At 33.0% G+C, this 19420-nt stretch overlaps 1 protein-coding gene across 8 annotated transcripts in view; it reads right to left on the reverse strand.

Moving 5' to 3' along the window:
- CLHC1 (clathrin heavy chain linker domain containing 1) overlaps positions 1 to 19420 on the reverse strand; it is a 32903-nt gene that overhangs the window by 5725 nt on the left and 7758 nt on the right. For 5 of the 8 annotated variants that reach the window (XM_016162612.2, XM_016162616.2, XM_016162610.2 and 2 more), the window contains 10 exons: positions 18113 to 18300; positions 16138 to 16271; positions 14291 to 14492; positions 14068 to 14180; positions 13608 to 13692; positions 12102 to 12208; positions 9188 to 9362; positions 6121 to 6323; positions 2136 to 2306; positions 455 to 783 (listed from right to left, as the gene is read on the reverse strand). In XM_016162612.2, coding sequence (XP_016018098.1) covers positions 587 to 783; positions 2136 to 2306; positions 6121 to 6323; positions 9188 to 9362; positions 12102 to 12208; positions 13608 to 13692; positions 14068 to 14180; positions 14291 to 14492; positions 16138 to 16271; positions 18113 to 18300 — 1575 coding nt within the window. In that variant the 3' untranslated portion in view covers positions 455 to 586. Of the gene's footprint in view, positions 1 to 454; positions 784 to 2135; positions 2307 to 6120; positions 6324 to 9187; positions 9363 to 12101; positions 12209 to 13607; positions 13693 to 14067; positions 14181 to 14290; positions 14493 to 16137; positions 16272 to 18112; positions 18301 to 19420 lie in introns of those variants that run through there. The other 3 variants (XM_036224774.1, XM_036224773.1, XM_036224775.1) reach the window with 3 other exon arrangements.

Below are 19420 nucleotides of genomic sequence, written 5' to 3' on the forward strand. Positions count from 1 at the left end.
TGCAAAATTTAGCTGGTCTTCTCTCTAGGTAAGAACATGCTAAGATTCCCAACTTTTACAATAGAAGCCCAATGTTTGCCATATATATATAACTATGGGGCATATCTTTAAATCAGAAGTAGAAATTACCATACTCTTATGTTTTCACCAGTGAGTCCAACCTTAAAATGATCTCCTGCCTTTTTTGTTAAAAGTCAGGTTTGTAGCATGGTATTTGGGGAATCAGTCTAACAAATAGGATACTATTCACACTTTCCTCAGTTCTTGCTATCAAACTGATCACAAGCTAATCTTGCTATCTAGACATTAGCTTATGCCCTTAGATAAAATGCCTAAACCGAGTTTTATACAAAGTTATATCCTTGGATTTTATCAAGATTCAGTACAAAAATGACCATATGGGGGAAAATAGACATCGGTATAAATGTTTCAAAAACAAATCTAAATGTCATCATAACAAAAGAAGCATGATTTATTTCTGAGAGCGTCACACTCTGGATTTATTTACTAGTTATTCCAAAATCAGTTTGCCCAAGCAACATACATAAAATGCTGTACAAGCTCCCTCAACTGGTTAAGATGAGAACTACCAAAAAACATGTTGCATTAAGTTGACTGTATCATCTTCTTCGGAGATTTCTGTAACTCCTGCCTGAGATCGAAGAATGGACATAATATCATTAGATAAGCGGACAAAGCCATTCTCTAAACATATATTTGCCACTTCTTGCCACTTTTCTAGGGAGCAAAATGGATCATTTATCATAAGATGTTCAATTGCATCTAAGGAAAAAAAATACAATGTTATAGTATGGTACTTATTCTTACTTGATAATTCACACTTAACAATTCTTCAGAAATAGAAAGGGATATCATTTAAACTCAGTTACTGTTAAACCTGATTCCATACCTGAGTCCTACATGTTTAATGTGGAGTGTTTAGCTTATGGCAATTGTAATTCCTCCTCCTCCTCCTTTTCGTTAACTTTTTCTGGCCTCAATTCAACCCTCTACCATTTTTCACATTCTCCACCCCTTCACTCATCTCCTCCTTGACAAGATTAGCAGTTGTTGAGGGCTACAAGGAAGGGAGCTCAGAAAGTGAAGAATGTGGGTTTAGCCTTGTTCACAGAGTCTGTACAGTACCACTAAAAACTATCAGAAAACTGAGAGCTTATAGATCTATTTTCATGACTCTTAAAACACTTTTATAAATTCCTTGGTAGTGCTGACCCAAAGGTTTAAAAAACTCTTTGGCAAATCCTCTATCTTGTCTCTAGAAAGTGACCTCTTAAATAACTCTATAACAAATATTTTTCTAAAAAAAATAAAAGAAAGATTTTGTTTATTAAAGAAAACTAATGATGTTATTTACTTTTGAAAATTGATTATAGTGACCCTCTTTGGGAGATACTTATCTATGGAAGTAATTTCTTATCTGTTATTTGCATTACTTACAATACTTAATGAAAGAGAATGTCATTTTAATATATTGTCATCGCTATTATTTTATTTCTACTATGATCATTATTTTTCTATCAAATAAAATATATCTACTAATGATAATTTCAAAATTATCTTCCCAAATATGTTTTCATATAATTTATTATTTTTTCTTTGATTCCACATAATAATTTAAAATCAAGTTGTCTGTTTGAGTTCCTATATTAGGGAAAGAAAAAAATGTGAAATCTAATTAGTTATTTTTGATCCCACCAGAGAGTAGGTTCAGAATAAATCCCATATGTAACATATATATATCACATATATAATGTAAATATATATATACCATATATAATGTAAGAAATGTAAAGTTTGTCTAAACATTTAAAATGCATATAAAATTGCTAAATATATACATATGTTAATACACATAAAGTTTTTATAGTGTTAGCTATTATAATTATTATGATATTCCCCTCAAACTTCCTAAAGATTCTCTCTTCATTCTAATTCCCTCAAGAAATATATCCTATTGCCAATAGACTATAGTTTACACTGTAGTCTTTACATTTATAAACTTCTAAAGTTGAGAAGGAACTCTTAGAAGACTGAATGAGCTCAAACATAATAATCTTGATCCTTTCACTAAATAACCTACTTCTATTTCTTCTGTAACATTTTACTCTACTTACCTGTATTTATTTCTTGAAGTACCTTAATGCCAACTTTTTTCATATCTACAGAGAATAGATGAATTATAGTAAGACCAAAAGATAAAAATGGTGATTTCCCATTCCATTCTTTAGTGAGACACTGAATTAATTCAGGGTCAGGACATAACTTTATTAGCTGCATCAGGTCATCTGAAAGCAAAAATGAAAACTATGTCTCAACACTCTAATATAAAACTAGAAACTGAAGCCAGCTAATAATGTATATATACCTGCCAATCAACACTTCTTTTTCCAATCCTTCCGAAGCCCTCAATGAACTCAACGATACTACCCCCAATCAAAAATAATAATAATCATCATGCTCAGCACAGGAAACACACACACACACACACAGAAAACTACCTATAACAAAAAGTACCAGAAGAAAAATTTATCAACAAACTGTTATGAAAGAAATGTGGTATAATAAAAAGGATGAGACTGTCAATCAGGAAATCTGAATTCTAATCAGTTTTGTTAGCCACCTAATCCTTTGGATCTCAGTTTTTGCATCTTAAAAGTTCTAGAATTAGTATCTCCAGTTTCTAAGGTTCCATCTAATACTATGTTATGTTTGTCTATACCTTATTTGGGCCAACCTCTAGTGAGTACAGTATCTTTCTTTTTGTGCTTTGCACAGAAAAAGGTGCCTTGGTAATTTTTTTCCTAAAAATATCAAGAATTTAGAAACAAATGAAGATTTTAAGAAGCCATTAACTAGTTCAAGTAGTTAGAGTTTGAGTCATATGAAGTTGCCTACATTTGACCATTTTTGACTCCAAAATAAAGCAATTTCATATAGTTTAATCTACAAGTTAACTACTGAGGTAAGCTAAAACTATAATCATGATTTATATTCTTAAAATTATCAACTTTGTATTAACTTCCTAAATGTTTTAAAGTAAAAATATTCTTCTTGTGCCACAATACAGGTAATTTTCAGAATAATTTCTGAGAGCCTTTTAAGAATTACCATAAACATAATCTGCACTCTGAAAGGCAATATGAAGTAATCTAGTGTTTATTAGATGCATATTTACTGTACTGGGAACTTACATATGTTAAATCATTGCATTTAATATTCAGTATAAGTGAGATATTATTATTCTTACATTATAAGTGAGAAAATAGGCTTAGAGAAGCCTGTTTTCCAATTACATTCCTGGTATAAAGTAGAACTGTTCATCTGACCCCCAGAATCTATGACCTTCTAATCTACAGTGTTGCTTTTACAAAACAATAAATACATGTGTGTGTGTTGCATGTGTGTATTTATATATACACATGCATGCACATACACATACGTAACAGAGAGAGAGTGGGGATGGTAAAAGAGGAAACAAGGAAAAGCATTATATAATTCTATACCAATGAAGTCAAATAATTTTTTCTAAATATCCCTAGAGAAGAAATAGAAGTTTATGATTTGGGTCACTCAAGCCAGCCTCCACTAAAGTGAAGCTTTTTTATATCATTTCCCCAGCCTCCAACATTTCATAACGCACTCATCTCTATTTTATTCGATCAGTTATCAAATCCCCTTCTCCAAAAATTGATTAACCGATATCTACTCAATTATGTACAAGATTAATCAGAAAGGACACGCATTCAAATCCCATGAAGTTTTCCCTGCTTATGACACTTTGGAATCCATTTCCTTGTTCCTTAGTTTGACATATTATCAGTCATAATTTATCTCATGTATATTCTGTCTTAATATTATAAGGGCTCATATACCAACTATGGTATTTGTTTAACTCAAAAAATACTTAGAACAGTGGTTTTCAAAATATGGGAGCAAATATGGTAAGCCAGCTATCTTTTATTAAACCAGCCATTTGCAAAAATATAGAACAATGCCATTTTCTTCATAAAATTGTTTGGTTTTTGGAAAGTTATCTTTTATAAAAATATTTCATTTATGATAACATGTAAAGAGTTTATTGTTAATTTAAATGAATAACAAAATTGTTTTATTTCAATTTCTATTTTTTATTAGTTTCAAGTATACAGTACATTGGTTAGACATTTATATAGTTTATAAAATGATTCCCCTAACTGTTCCTTCTCTCCTTTTTTCCACTTAGCCAATATATTACTGCTGACTGCATTCCCTATGTTGTGCTCCCCATCCCCATAACCATCTATCAACTATTAATTTATACTTCTTTAATTTCTAATAGGATAAATATCATTAGCTATAACCAACATAAATAAAAGCTCTTTGGGATCTCGATGCTTTTTAAAAGTGTAAAGGAACCTGAAACCAAAGAGTTTAAGAGCCTCAGATATAGAATAACCCAGTTTCCAGATAGGTTCATGATAATGGAGAATATAAACAAACAAATCATTTCAAGCTTTATACTAGAAATTATTAGAGGAAAAAAAAAGAATCTTTACGTCTAAAACTGATGCTCTATTAGTCAGATTTATGCTTTTGTAACACAAGATTTTTTTAGAACTTTTCTGTTTCTGTTTGTTTTGCTTTCAATGTTTTTCTTAAATTTGTAAATATAAAAGTGATAGTCTAAATTTAAGAGGGAACATTTTTTTCTGAAACCAGAAAGTATTAACAAACTATATCTGTCCCAAGGCCAAAGATGATACCTTGGAAAGCCATGGCTGTTTCTCATTAAAAAGTAAAATAAGCAAGTAATTTTTCAGTGTTTCTCTTTCAAGCTTAATTTTTCTCAGGTTATTATTATTTTCATCTTATGATGTTATGCTAAATAAATTCTGTGAATAAATATCAAGGTTCTAATTATATAAAAGTGTATTACTTTTTAATTATTACAATATGTTTAATTATTTTAGAGTGTAATGTACTACTAGAGGAACAGAATAATATGATAATGAATCAATCATGTTCCAAGAGTAATTAAAACCTAAATTCTATGTTTAAACCCTGACTGAAATAATTATTACTTATGGAAAAACAATCAATACAGAAACTGAATTTGTATACTTAGATACTAATAATAAAATATATAATTCAGTCAATAAATATTGAGTAGTACCTACTATGCCAGATTTTGTTATGTGCAGGTAGGCAAATTACTTACTTCTCCATGCCTTAGCCTCTCTGTGGAAATATATTTTTCATAAAACAGGGATAATAATAAAACCTACTTCATAGAGTTAAAAGGATTAAGTGAGATAATGCATGTAAAAGCCAAACTATTATCTATTATTACAGTAATAGTACCAGGCATACTGTTATATGATGAATCAAAAAAAATTAGTAACTTAAAAAAAGATTCTAAGTAAAAGTCAATTTATTATTTGAAAATGATCAGATTCAACAGCCATAAAAGATCATTTTTCCTGGGGGAAAAAAAAGTGACCTAAAAGTGCGCTGTTTTGTTTCATTTTGCAGCTTCTTAGACCTGGGTACACAGCCTGCAAATCGGGACTGACACAGGGCTGCGGTATGGGGAGATGTCAGGACTGCCCGTGCATCGACATTACCGCTCAACTAGATTCATAGTACAAGATCAGCTCATGCAACAAAGGTCACCCCAAAAGGTCCACAGTTCTCTCAGATCACTGCCCAGTTACAACCTCAGTGTTTCAAAATTTTGAAATGAACCGTATTTCACTAATTCTTCATTGCTAATGCTTATATCCTAGTTCAGAACATTATACATAACAAATAAGTTGTTTTTTTTTAAGTCCTTTAAGTAGCATGAGCCAGCATATCTGTAAATTTTATCTTTAAAATTGTATGCTTCAGTTCGCTAAATGTTTGTGTATTGAGGAAATACATAATGTATTTGAATGAAGAGCATGAAAATGAAGCAGCTTCGGCTTGAGAGTTTTACTGGAATTACAAAAGAAATCTACTTATCAGTTTATGTAAAACAGACGTCATAATTAATGTAAAGCCAAAATACTGCCTACTATCATGGGTGATCTTACAATTAAAGTCCAGAATTTGAATGTATACAAGTACATTTTCACTTACAGCAAGTAAACTCCTTGAATTGTTGTATGTATTCCATGGCCTTGTGAATTTGACCCTGTTTACACATGCAAAGAAGAGCCTTCTTGTGCAGGTTACATTCACTGTAGATAATCTGAGCTAAAGCCAGGCACTTGGACTTGGTATAAGGATCTTGCTCCCCGTAATCACAAATCACATCCCCAGCCTCCTCAGAAAATGTGAGCCTAGAGCAAGTAGATCAATAAGGTGCACATTAGAGAGTTCTTAATGAGAGGATGAGAATGAAATATTTGAAAATTCAGCACAGTGGAACTAGATTTTCTATGGTCTGTAAGAACTCCAAGTTAACAGGCAATTGATATAATAGAAATTAAACATAACAAAAATTTAACAAGAACAAAAATGATCAGCATGTATCCCTTTGAGGAAGACATTTTAGTGAAACTGAGCTCAAGTTTTTTTAAAAAAATCTACAAACAACATTAAAATTCTCCTGAAAAGACTTGCAGGATTTCAAATTATAAGAAAAACAAAAATTTTCCTATAATTAAGAGTCTCAATGGTTTTCAGCAGTTATCTAGATTCTAAATCTTGTAGAGTGTAAGAACTTATTGAATGTTAGTTAAAGGTAGTGAAAATGAATTTTGGCTCAAAATTAGTGATAGATCTTGCAAGCATGTGTACTAAAAGGGAAACAGAGAAAGTGATACCAGTGTTAATTTTTAAATTGTTACAGTATATAAGAAGCAACAGGGAAAAAAAGGACATAACTGTGTCTATTAGGCAATATTAAAGAAGTAGTTCTTTTGAGATGGCTCAATTGAATAGATTTCACTTGTCATCATATTTAACACACCATCTTCAAACACAATTGCAGTGAACCATCTATACTCTCACAGTAACTTAGAAACTATCAGCATAAGCCAAAAAACATTTGGATATGATTATCACTTCTAATTACTGGTTGTATGGAAATTGTACTTCAGTTAGTAGCTACAGAATAATAGGAATCACATAATATTGGAACCTGTATACAAATAACAAAATGCCAATAACAATAAAATGAAATCCTGAAAACCCCTACAAAATATCTCCTTGTGTTTGTTGGGATGGGCAGCAGAGAGGGTAGATTCAAAATCAGAAAGGACCTCCTGAGTATAAATCAATTATTTAGTAAGCAATTCCCTGACTTCTATATTTTGATACTAAAATACAGGTTTTGAGAGCTACAGTCACATTTTCCTGAGGCTGAACAAGTAATTATTTTGGTCTTTCTTGGGACTATATTACTGAACCAACATGATAATACTGGTATTTTAGTATTTATTTCTTGTATTGATACTATTATTGTATTTTTTTAAGTGGTGACAGTCATGATGCTGTTTCACCTGATAAAAGGCCAGAGTTGAGGACAGAGGTTGCTCTGTCTCGGCTTGTCATTTCCCAAAAGGACAATCAGGAAATTGGAATATGATTCAAAAGAAAAATTAACCAAAGGAAGGAGGAGAGTCAAGCCCCAAAAGAATGCAACTGGCCCTGAAGGAAAAAGGAGAAAGAAAAACAGTCTGGGCAATAAGCCTGGGAATCTCTCTCCCCTTTTTCCTCCCCCAATCACTTCCTCACACCCGCTGTGCTTTCCTAAAGCAGCCTTCTTGGTTTTCCCCACCCTTAATTTCAACTCTAAGAAGACTCTTGCAGATCAGTGGTTAGCTGGAGATGGGAAAGAAGGTGGAATGAAGGGGTGAACGGAAGAAGGAAGTATTATAAGGAAACATTTGAAGGTCACGAATATGTTTATTATCTTGATTGTGATGATTTTATGGGTGTATACATATATCAAAACTTGTCAAATTGTACACTTTAAATTTGTTTGGTTCATTATATCAATTATATCTCCATAATGCTTATTTAAAAAAAAAACTCACCAAATTGTATACTTTACATATGTATAGGTTACTATTTGTAAGTTATATCAATAATGTAAAAAACAAACTACACCCCTAGGACCAATTGTAAGGACAAGGGCTATAGTTCATCCCATTAACTCTCCTCTTATAAGGTTTCCCCAGAATTATGACGACAGAATCCTGGAGAAGTGCCTGGAAAAAGTGAACTTAATGTGAGAAGCAAATAGATCTGTGTTGCGTAAATGAATGGCTAAGGTACATGCTGTTTTGCCATCCTGCCCAAATCCTGCTTACTTTGCCAGTATAACCTTCCTTAGTTGCTCTGGATATTGGCTGTCAGTGGCTCACAGGTCCCTCCCTTATTGCCCATGGTTAGTGGGAGCCACCATACTCAAGAGTTATACACTCCCACCTCCTCCAGGCACCCCAGATCCCTTGAGCAACTAATAGCTATAGAAATCTGGCCCCTATCCTCAAGCAAGAACAGCTCTGTGGTGTGGTTTATGCTCCAGAACCATCCCCCTATAAATAAGGCCACGAACAGAACTTGCCTGAGGTCACACCCTTGCTTGGCTCTTTCCCCTCCCCTATTCTGCTTCATTTACTCCCTCATAGGTTTTTCTTCAGAAAGTCTCCATATATCAATCATGTGCACCCAAATTCCTCTCTCAGGCTTTGGTTCCAGGGAACCCAACCTAAGGGAGCCCTGGTATAAACATGTCAGTCTGTGCTGAGACCTAACTTCAAAGCCATCTCCTGTCTGTCCTTTCTGGTTTGCATACTCTCCTAAATGCTACCTTGGTCCATGTCTCTCCTGCTTATAACTTTTCTCCTGGGTTTAACCTTTATATGTACCCACAGACTGCCTAGAACCAGGTTTCTACCTTATCCCTCTGAGCAGCATGATACTGTTCAATCCTTTTCTATCCTTGTTGATCAACTTCCCTCCACAATTAGGTGATCATGAATCATCTTGTGAACTGCCAGAGAGTCAACTCTTGACCAACTGTAACTAGGCCCATTACTCCATGAATGCTTAGTAAATACTTTCTGACAGATTAATTGTGATAGGGACCTGGAATAAATGCTCGAGTAATGTATTGATAAGAAAACTATTAAATTTTGAGAACAACTTCATTAACCAAATGTCGAAATTAAGTTAAAAGTTTAATTTTGCTTACCTTTCCTGGGTGACCCAATTGATAACTAAATCTAAACGTTTTTCAGATAATCCACATTTGATTCCTTCCAGGGTTAGTGCTGCATCAATAGGACGTCTATGAGCATGGCTTGTGCTAAAGATAGCCTCAAAAAATAAGAGTAAGGGAAAAGGCTTTCCTCTAATTTTTCCAACAGCTACAAAGAGAAGAAAAAATTTTAAAACAAATACTTAAAATAATAGTTTGCTTCATATTATTTTCATCTCTTCACATTTTCTAAAAAATTCTAATCTAAAATTACATATTTGTAATTTTTAAATAATGCTTATTATGTATTAAATTTTATATTCTGGATTACGACTAGATATTACAAGTTATGTGAGAACTAAGGCAGAGACTGGGGTGATGTGTCTACAAGCTAAGGAATATCAAAAATTGCTGACAGTGACCTACAGACAGAAGTACTGAATGAACCCCACCCTTAGAGCCTCCAGAAGAAACTTTAAAAAGCTCAAAGAATATACCATCAGCAGACCAGCACACCTGCACTGTAAAAAATGTTAAAAGTAGTGTTTTAAGCAGAAAGATAATATCAGATAAAAATATAAATCTACACAAAGCAAAATGAAGACCAGAAATGATATATGCTATCAACATAAGAATTTAGTTATACTGTTTTTATATAATACATCAAGTAGTATAATATCATCTGAGGGTAGAATGTGATAAGTTAAAGATATAATCTATAAACATTAAAGAAACAATCAAAAAAAATCAACAAAGAATTATAGCTCAAAAACCAACAAAGAAGAAAAATGAAATCATGAAACATTCAACTAATCCAAAACAAGGCAGAAAAAGAGAAAAAAAAGAAAAAACTGGGGAAAACAGAATATAACTCAACCACATCAACAATCACATTAAATGTAAATGATCTACATACCCCAATTAAAAAAGTAGGATCCAAATATATGTAATCTAGAAGACACTAACTTTAAACAAAGACACAGATCAAAGGATTTCCAAATATACTATACTAATCAAAAGAAAGATAGACTCACACTTCTAATCTCAAAACTTACTAGAAAGCTATAGTAATCAAGATAGTATGATACTGGCATAGAGTGGAGATCTAGAGCAACAAAATAGAATTAAGAGTTCAGAAATAAATCCTGGTTAATTGATTTCTGACAAAAGGGCCAAAAAATTCAATGGGTAAAGAAAAGTCTTTTCAACAAGTGGTGGTAGGAAAACTGGATACCCACATTCAAAAGAATGAACATGAACTCTTCCACCTCACACCATACACAAAAATAAACGTAAAGTGGATCATAGACTTAAATATATAAAACTCTCAGGAGAAAACACAGCATCTTAAGTTAGGCAAAGATTTCTTAGATACAACAGCAAAAACGTGGCCGTAAAAGAAAAGATTGGTAAACTGACCTTCATCAAAATTAAAAATTTTGTACTACAGAAAACAACATCAAGAAAATGAAAGGATAATCTACAGACTGGAAATATTTGCCCATCATCTGTCTGATAAGAGCTTTTTATCCAGAATATAGAAAGAACTCTTGCAACTCTTGCAACTCATTAATAAAAACACAAATAATATAATTTTTAAATGAGCAAAGAATAGACATTTCTCCAAAGAAGAAATATGAATGGCCAATATACAAGATACTCAACCTTGTTAGTCTTTAGGGACATGCAAATCAAAACCACAATGAGATACCACTTTACATGGATTAACAAATGTTGGTAAAAGTATGGAGAAATTGGAACCTATCTATATTGCTAGTGAAAATGGAAAGTAGTACAAACAGCTTAGAAATTTCTCAAAGTAATAACATACAGTTACCATGTAACCCCACAATTCCATTCCCAAGTATCTAACCACAAAATATTTGTGCACAAATATTTGTAGCCAAAAAGTGTAAACAGTCCAAATGCCCATCAACTGATGAATGGACAAACGTTGACACATAGCTTGCACTATATATAAAAATTAACTCAAACTGGATCACACACCTAAATGGAAACCTAAAACTATAAAATCCTTAGCAAAAAAATTAGGAGAAAAATCTCCGCAGATTAGGTACAGATTTCTTAGGTATGATACTAACATCACAATCCATAAAAGAAAACATTCTCATATTGGACTTCAACAAAATTTAAAACGTCTACCTTTAGAAAGACACTGTTAAGAAAATGAAAAGACAAGCCACAGACTAGGAGAAAATATTTGCAAATCATTTATCTGATAAGGGACTTGTACTCACACAATGGAATACTACTCATAAATAAAAAGAATGAACTATTGGTAAACACAACAACATGGATGAATTTCAAAATAATTATGCTGAGTGCAAGAAGTTAGTCAAAAAATAATACCTGCTATATAATTCAATTTATATAAAATTCTAGAAAATGCAAAGCAGACTAGTTGCCTGGGGACTGGGAAGAAGATGTGGGAGGGAGAGAGAAAGGTAGGGTGAGGATTAAAGAGAGAGGAATAGGAATCACTGAGTGGAATGAGGGAACCTTTAGGTGATACGCAAGTCAAAACTTATCAAATTATGTACTTTAAATATGTACAACTCATACATAGGTATGTATGTTAACTTATGACAACAAAGCTGGTTTTAAAAGGAAGTAGAACAAATTTGACAAAATACTAACATTAAGTCTTGATAGTGAGTACATGGCTGTTATATGTTTCACCTACTTTTCTGTATAATTGAAATATTTCGTAATTTAATTTAGAAAACCTAATTCAACCCTTTAATGTTACAGCTAAAGAAAATGAGTAAATGGCAGAGATCGGTCTGGAGCCTAGATCTTTAGTCTCCCAGTTCAATGCTCTTTCCATTCTATCAGGCGGAAAAGTATGATTTGCATACATATACAAAATTCAGAGAGTAATGCTTACCCTTAAATTTATTCACTGTCCCAATGTTCTGAAGAATTCTTCTAGGACTATTTGCTGCAAAACAAGCTGCCTTTTCATATTCACCAAGTGAGATTAATTCATTGAACCTATAGCCATCGCATTTCATTATACATTATAAATAGAACACAAATAAGAAAACCAATTAGAAATTTCTAATATAGACTAAACATAATGGCATAGTAATATAGAAAAGCAATTCCAATAAACTACAACTAGATTCATTCATTTTGTAAAATGTTCTTTCACTTCTTTCCCTAGCAATCTGTCATTTTTGTAGCCTCATAATAAAACTCTTGAAATCTGATCCTGTACTTTATTCCTGTAGTATTTATAGCAAGCCATAGAAAATGGAAAGAACCTAAAGTGAATTTACAATGAGCTCAGATTTTTTACTCTCATATAGTCTCCATATTAAAGAAGGAAAGAAGGGCAATCTGCTTAAAGGCTCGGCCTAGGGGAAATATTACAAAGGCTGCCAAGTTGAAGATCAAAAGGTGTCCTTGATATTCAGAAGCCTATGTTGCTCTGCCAGGCAACAGACTCACAATTAAATATGAGACTAACACAAGACAAAATGATAATAGTTCAAATAACTTAAGCCTCTACTCTTCTTCCTAGGGCAGAATATCTTTAAATCACCCCTTACCTCACAATTAATAAAACTATGGCAAATAGGATTTACAGTGTTGCAAATAATGTGGAACCCCAGAGAAGCAAAACACCAAAGTGACATTAGGCAAAACAGATAAAACTTTTAACTGCAACAAGGGTTTTTCTCTCATATCTAAAGCTGGTAGACATAGAGAAGCATGTAGTGTAAGGAAATAATACAGGCTTTGGTGACCCCCAAAATGACCTTTATTTCTTCTTGGTACCATATCAAAAAGCAAATCAACAGCTGAAAACTATTTAACATGTAAGACTAAGAATATTACATATGTTCATTACATATTGGCCTTATAGCCTATGAATTAACCTCTTAAAGAATAAATTCTTAAATCTTTTTAAGCCTCTATTATATAGTATATATAATAATTTAATGAAAATTAGGCAGAAAATGTCTTCTTAATATGTCATTAGACGGGAATAATAAGAAAAAAAGACTGAATTAGCTAGGATAATCTGACTCAAGAAGGCATTGTCAAAAACATTTTGTAACATCAGGTTGATGGTTGGCGAATGCAAGAAAAAGATAATTAAAACATGAATCGGCACTACAATTCACCTCTATCCTCTAAAATATTTCCTAGACTATCAATCTAGTACTTTTTTCACAAAGAATCTATTTTTTTAATTCCAGCTTATTTTCTAATTTGCCTATTAGTATAGAATTTTAGATACAAAAGCGAGAGACTAGTTCATTAAGATGTTAAATGCTAAATGTTTAATGAATAAATATTAAATATGTAAATAAGTATTTAAATACATATTAAATAAACACAATATTATTTTAACAAGAAAAATCAAAGCTTTTAAAATATTTGCCTTTCAATGTGGTAAAGCAAAATTTCAGCTTCTTTTGCCTTGCCTGGATCATATTCACATAGTTCTTCAACAATGCCTTGGTCACCTGTAAACATAAAAAAAAAGACTTACTGAATGGTATTTAAGGTGATAAATCAATAAAAAATAATAAACATATAGATGTTTAATACCAACAGTTTAATCTATGGTTTCTAATACCACCAACCTCCTCTAAAGAAAGGCCTCCCTTACCTTTCTTCCTTAATTTCAAGTATTGTCTCATTGGCTCACCAAGTCTACTCTACCAATTATCTGTCAGCTATTGAAGGAAGAGCCCATAGGGTAACAGAGACCTAACAGAAATAAGCACATTTTTGCTTTCTTTAAATTCGGCCTAGGAAAATCCCTGCTCTTTAGCTTCCTGAGGAAAAAAAGTAATGTTATCCATTATTTGTGTTAATTAAATATATAGATAAACTACCGTGTAAATCTTTAGTTTTCTGAATTTGCTTCACAAAGTCTTGAAATGAGATGCTCATGTCAGATTTTACCCATGAGGTAAGTGCAAATAAAATAATCTGCAGTCTTTGATGACTATAAAGATAAAAGACATCAATAATATACTGAACCTAAAATCAAATAGTGAAATATTAGAACACAAATAAAAGCTTCAAACTTTAAAAATATATAATTAACATGCATACTGAAACTGTAACTCTTTGTTCAGATTTTCAGCTACATCCCGCCGTTTTAATACCACAATCATTTCCTCATCTAAATCCACCATCCTCTGAGCTGGTACATATTTTTTTGACATAACTTGTTTAATTTCTGCATATTTATCTTCAAGATGTTTCAGGTATTTAGTGAGAGCATCTAGACTGACAGAATCTTGGAGAGTCATGCCTATGGGAAAAAGGAATAAATCAAAAAAGCCAAGCCATATGTGCTCTTGTGCTCAAACAGCAATAGGTCAGAGTTCTATTACAAAATAATTACAAAATGGTAGCATGAACTTGTAGTTTACTGAACATAAACAGAATTAGCAAGCAATTTTAAATGGCTAGCAGTTTTAAACATATTATCAATGGAGACTCAAGATTTGTCCAATCTTAACATCCTAAGGAAGAAAATTTGAATGGCCTGATCACCACATCTTGCAACCCCCTAACTATCACTGCCACTTAATAATGCCCAGAGCTTCTTCCTAACAATTCAGGATTTCTGCCCAGTAATTCCTCCCTAACCCAATCTTCCGTTAATCTACTAGAGCTAATTCCAGGGTAATCTGTTCTCTGCAATACAAAGCTTATAGATGCCAGCCATATCTTCAGTCATCCCTCCCTAATTGTTCCTTCTATTCATTGTTCATCTCTCTCTCTCTCTCTCTCTCTCTCTCTCTCTCTCACACACACACACACACACACACACACACACACACACACACACACGACTTCCCTTCTCATTCAGGCAAATTGTTGCCTTTAAAGGCACACCTCAAATTCTCTTCCAGAAACCCTCCTGTATTAATCTTACTCAATTTTAATTATTCCCTTACCCTAAATTCTCTCATCATTTAATCAATTTTGTTATTCTGTATTTATTCATATGTATCTTATTTATAGTTTGCTAGTCATAATTTTATATTTGAAAGGGAATCTAGTCCCTGCTTCCACCAAATACGAGCTGATTCGACCTCAGCTGAAATCATCTGGTATGGAGTAGCTCATTATTTCAATACACAGGGTTCTTTCATTGAAATGAAATCTGACTTCCAAAATTTCCACCTATTGATTCTGCCTCTGGATAAACACTAGTTGAAATCCATAAAAGTTTTGAATAGTTATCTATTCTCAAGGACTTTCTTTTCTCCAGGATGAATATTCACAATTTTTCTGTTTAGTCATCATACAAACCTCTTGACATCCTGGTTGAATTTCAAGATATACTCTGATTTCTTAGAATGTGGCTTAGCTGAAGATGATGAACCAATGAATGCTGACATTAATATGAATCAACAATAGTCACCAGAATAATACACTACAGGGTTTTGTTTGTTTGTTGTTGTTGTTTATGGTTTTGTGTTTTTGGTTTATTTTGGTTTTTTTCTGCATGTTAAACCATGGGTTCTCAAACTTCAGAATACATCAGAATAAACTGGAGAACTTGTTAAAACACTGACTGCTGGGTTCTCCCCTAACCCCCACCCCACTCCCATCTCAGCAGTTTCTGACAGTAAGTCTGCAGAGTGGCCAGAGAATTTGCATTTCTTACAAGTTTCCAGTTAATGCTGATATTGACACAGGAACCACGCTTTAAGAACCACCTTATTATACTTTATATAATCCAGTCAGACTGGAACACTTTTAATCTTTTAAGGTTTTCTCATTCCCTTTTTCTACCTAGAACCTTGGCTAAAGTTGTTTGTAAAGTCTGGCTAAAGTCCTGCTCCACTTGGAAGATAGACACATAGCACATATTTACTAGTTTGTATAACAGGTAATAACTGGAAACACAATTTCTTTCAAATATTTCAAACAAAATACAGTACCTGGAATAGGTTTTGAGGGATCTTTGGAGAAAGTACAATATTTTATTTCTTTCATGTCATACTCTGCTCTAAGTTGTTTCATTTTGTCTATTTGCAATTGAATCTTTGAGGAATTATTTTCAATAACCTTTAGTCTGAAAAAACAGAAAGCTTTCTTATGTTTCTTTCAACTAACTTATTTAATCATAAAATTTAAAGTAAAACAGGTTAAATCATTACTTTATTTTGGCTAATTATCATTTTGAACCATTATGGACTTAGGTGGAAGTTTACAAAACAGTGTTCCCCAAGAGTTCACTAACCTCACAAGTGAGGAAAAATTTTCTGTCAGAGCATCGATGAAATCTTATACTATGATTCGATGACCTTACTGGAAATTTATTAAGTGTTAAACATAATCATGTGGCCACAAAGTAACTGTGTCTATTCCCTTTAATTGAGAATTAACTTTTGCAATTTAAAAATTATTTTTATAATAATTCTATCAGTTTTCTGTGGCTACATGTTATCACAAACTTGGTGGCTTAAAACAATAGAAATATATTCTCATAGTTCAGGAAGTCAGAAGTGCAAAATCAGTATTCCTGGGCCAAAATCAGTGTTGTCAGGACCACGCTTCCTCTAGAAGCTGTAGGGAAGAATCCATTCCCTGCTTCTTCTGGCTTCTGGGGGCTGTTGGCCTTCTGTGGCTGCGTCACTTCAATCTCTGCCTCTATGGTCGCATTGCCTTCTCCCCTTATGCTTGTGCCAACGCTTCTTCTGCCTCTTTCTTACAAGGACACTTGTGACTGAGGTTAGTGAACCCGTGACACTGGTGACAGCCCACCTGTTTAACCCAGGATAATCTCCCTATCTAAATATCTGCAAAGACCCTTTTTCCAAATAAGATAACATTTCCGGGTTCCCAAGATTACAACCTGCTATCTTTGGGGGCCATTATTCAGCCTGCTATCATAATTTTGATCCTAGAGCTAGAGGAATGATAGCACTTCTTTGAGATAAAACTGATTGTATCTAGAAATAGGTAGAGATCTTTAGACCAAGAAGTATATATAAACTTCTTTTAAGCATTAATTGAAGTTTACCTCCTAGCTTATTACTGAAATGTTGGCCCAAGGAGAAAATAACAGATTAAAATAAATTAGATATATAAATGTCACAGGGTTTTTGGCAAATTAAAAACAAGTTTGTCAGTAGATGGCTGCTGTTTGCATCTATTATTACATAGAGTTCTTGGTAACTACAAATGGCTCAGAACAAGAGCTTAAAGTGTTTATGAAAGGACTACAGAAATATCTTTTGGCTTTCATCCAAATGAACTTACGCTTGTGGAAGAAAGCCATGTTAAAAGTAAACAGACTTTCTAAAGAACTGAAAGCAGGTACTCAAACAGATACTTGTACATGTTTATAGTGACATTGTTCACAATAGCCATAGGTGAAAACAACCAACATATTCGATAGGTAAACAAAATATAGCATATAAATATGATGAAATATTATTCAGCCAAAAATAGAAATGAAGTCCCAATATATGCTATAACACAATTGAGAAGGTATCTATTTGTTGCCCCTTTCTGTAGCTACTTTTATGGTCTCTTTAACAATTTCACTATAATAAATCTAGTTGAGTATTATTTAATATGCTTAGGATTCTTACCTTCGTGTATTATAGGATTAAGTGTCCTAATTCAGATGACAATCATGAAATTGTATTATCAAATCTTCTATGCAAGAAATTACCCGGAGCAATTACCTATATCCCTTATTTTATGATACAATATGCCTCAAATTATTCTAAGATATTATCAAGTTGGTAGGAAGGGTAACATGAAAACATGGCTTTCAAATAGAGTAGAAATTTAAAAACAAAAAACAAAAAACAAAACTAAGAACCACTGGTTATAGTTACACTAGCCAGTTAATATAACCAAGTAACAATGATCACTTTTTAGGCTACTTACTAATATACTTACTTTGCCTCAAGTTGGATTATTCTCTTCCTGTGATATACCAGTGCTGTGGGCTCTGCTGCCAAAACTTTAAGTTTTCCATGAAGGTGAAATGCTGTTCTTTGGCCTTTCTTTATTGTCTCAATAAAGGTATCATATTCTTTTTTGATTGAAGTAAGAACGGATTTGTATGCAGTGACATATTCTATTACCTGAAATACGATTTTTCTGCCTATGGTACTGAATTTTTTTCTTTCCTAGAAGACTATAGATCAAAAGACTTTCAAATAGCATTATAGATTATCCTTTAAATAAAACATGATGAGCAATTAGAAATCTAAATTTAATTTTAGAAATTTGAGCTTGCTAAGTGCAAGCCCAAATATGACTGGGTAATAAAGACAATATTTACGAATATGTGCTTTGTGAATTATTACAATACTGTGAGCGTAAATATGAGAGAAAAAGACAACATTTTTGCTCCACTTGGTATAAACACATATATAACATAATGTTAGTTTAACCAATACCGGGTCTCATTATCCCAATTCTGAATCTTTTAAATATAATTATATATCGTCCCTTACTAGCTCCAAATCTAGTCTCTGACTTTATTCAGACCTTAAAATCCTGAATTCCCTTCACTTCCCTGTTTTTCTAACCTATCAGCTCCTACTGGCCGATCAATACTCTCAATTGTCAAATTGTGTTTCTACTCCCAGGATACCAAGTAAAACTTAGAAAACCCCTCATCACTATACATTCATGGTTTCCAATGGTGTTTAAGTACAGAATATCTTTGGAAGGATGATGTAAAAAAATAGAAACAGTGGGTACCAGGAGATAAGGAAAGGGGAAGTAGGGTCTGATTTGAGAAGGATGTGACTTAACATTGGATAGTGTTCTTCATTGCTTCTTTTTCTTTCTTCTTTTTAAAATTAATCTTGTGTGTGTATTACTCATGCAAAAAATAATTATGAAACATTTTAAGTAAGTTAAAAAAACAAAAAAAAATTATAAATAATTTAGGGTTTCCAAATTCTCTTCATAAGGATTTTAAAGGGAGCAATGTGTGTGACAACATGGATGGACCTAGAGAGTATTATGCTAAGTGAAATAGGTCAGAGAAAGACAAATACCATAGAGTCGCCCTATCTGAGGCTTCTCTTTCACGCTTGAGCACTAGGATGGATGATGCTTTGTAGTCATTGGCTCTGCATTTGGGCTGAGGACTGTGATTTGCTATTTCTGCACCTTGGGTGATGGGCGAAGGTTGGGAGTTCCCAGGTTCAGGCAATGCAAAGGTGGATTGCCCATAAAGAATACTACAAC

The sequence above is a fragment of the Rousettus aegyptiacus genome, unplaced genomic scaffold, assembly GCF_014176215.1.
Source record: "Rousettus aegyptiacus isolate mRouAeg1 unplaced genomic scaffold, mRouAeg1.p scaffold_m13_p_7, whole genome shotgun sequence".
NCBI lineage: Eukaryota > Metazoa > Chordata > Mammalia > Chiroptera > Pteropodidae > Rousettus > Rousettus aegyptiacus.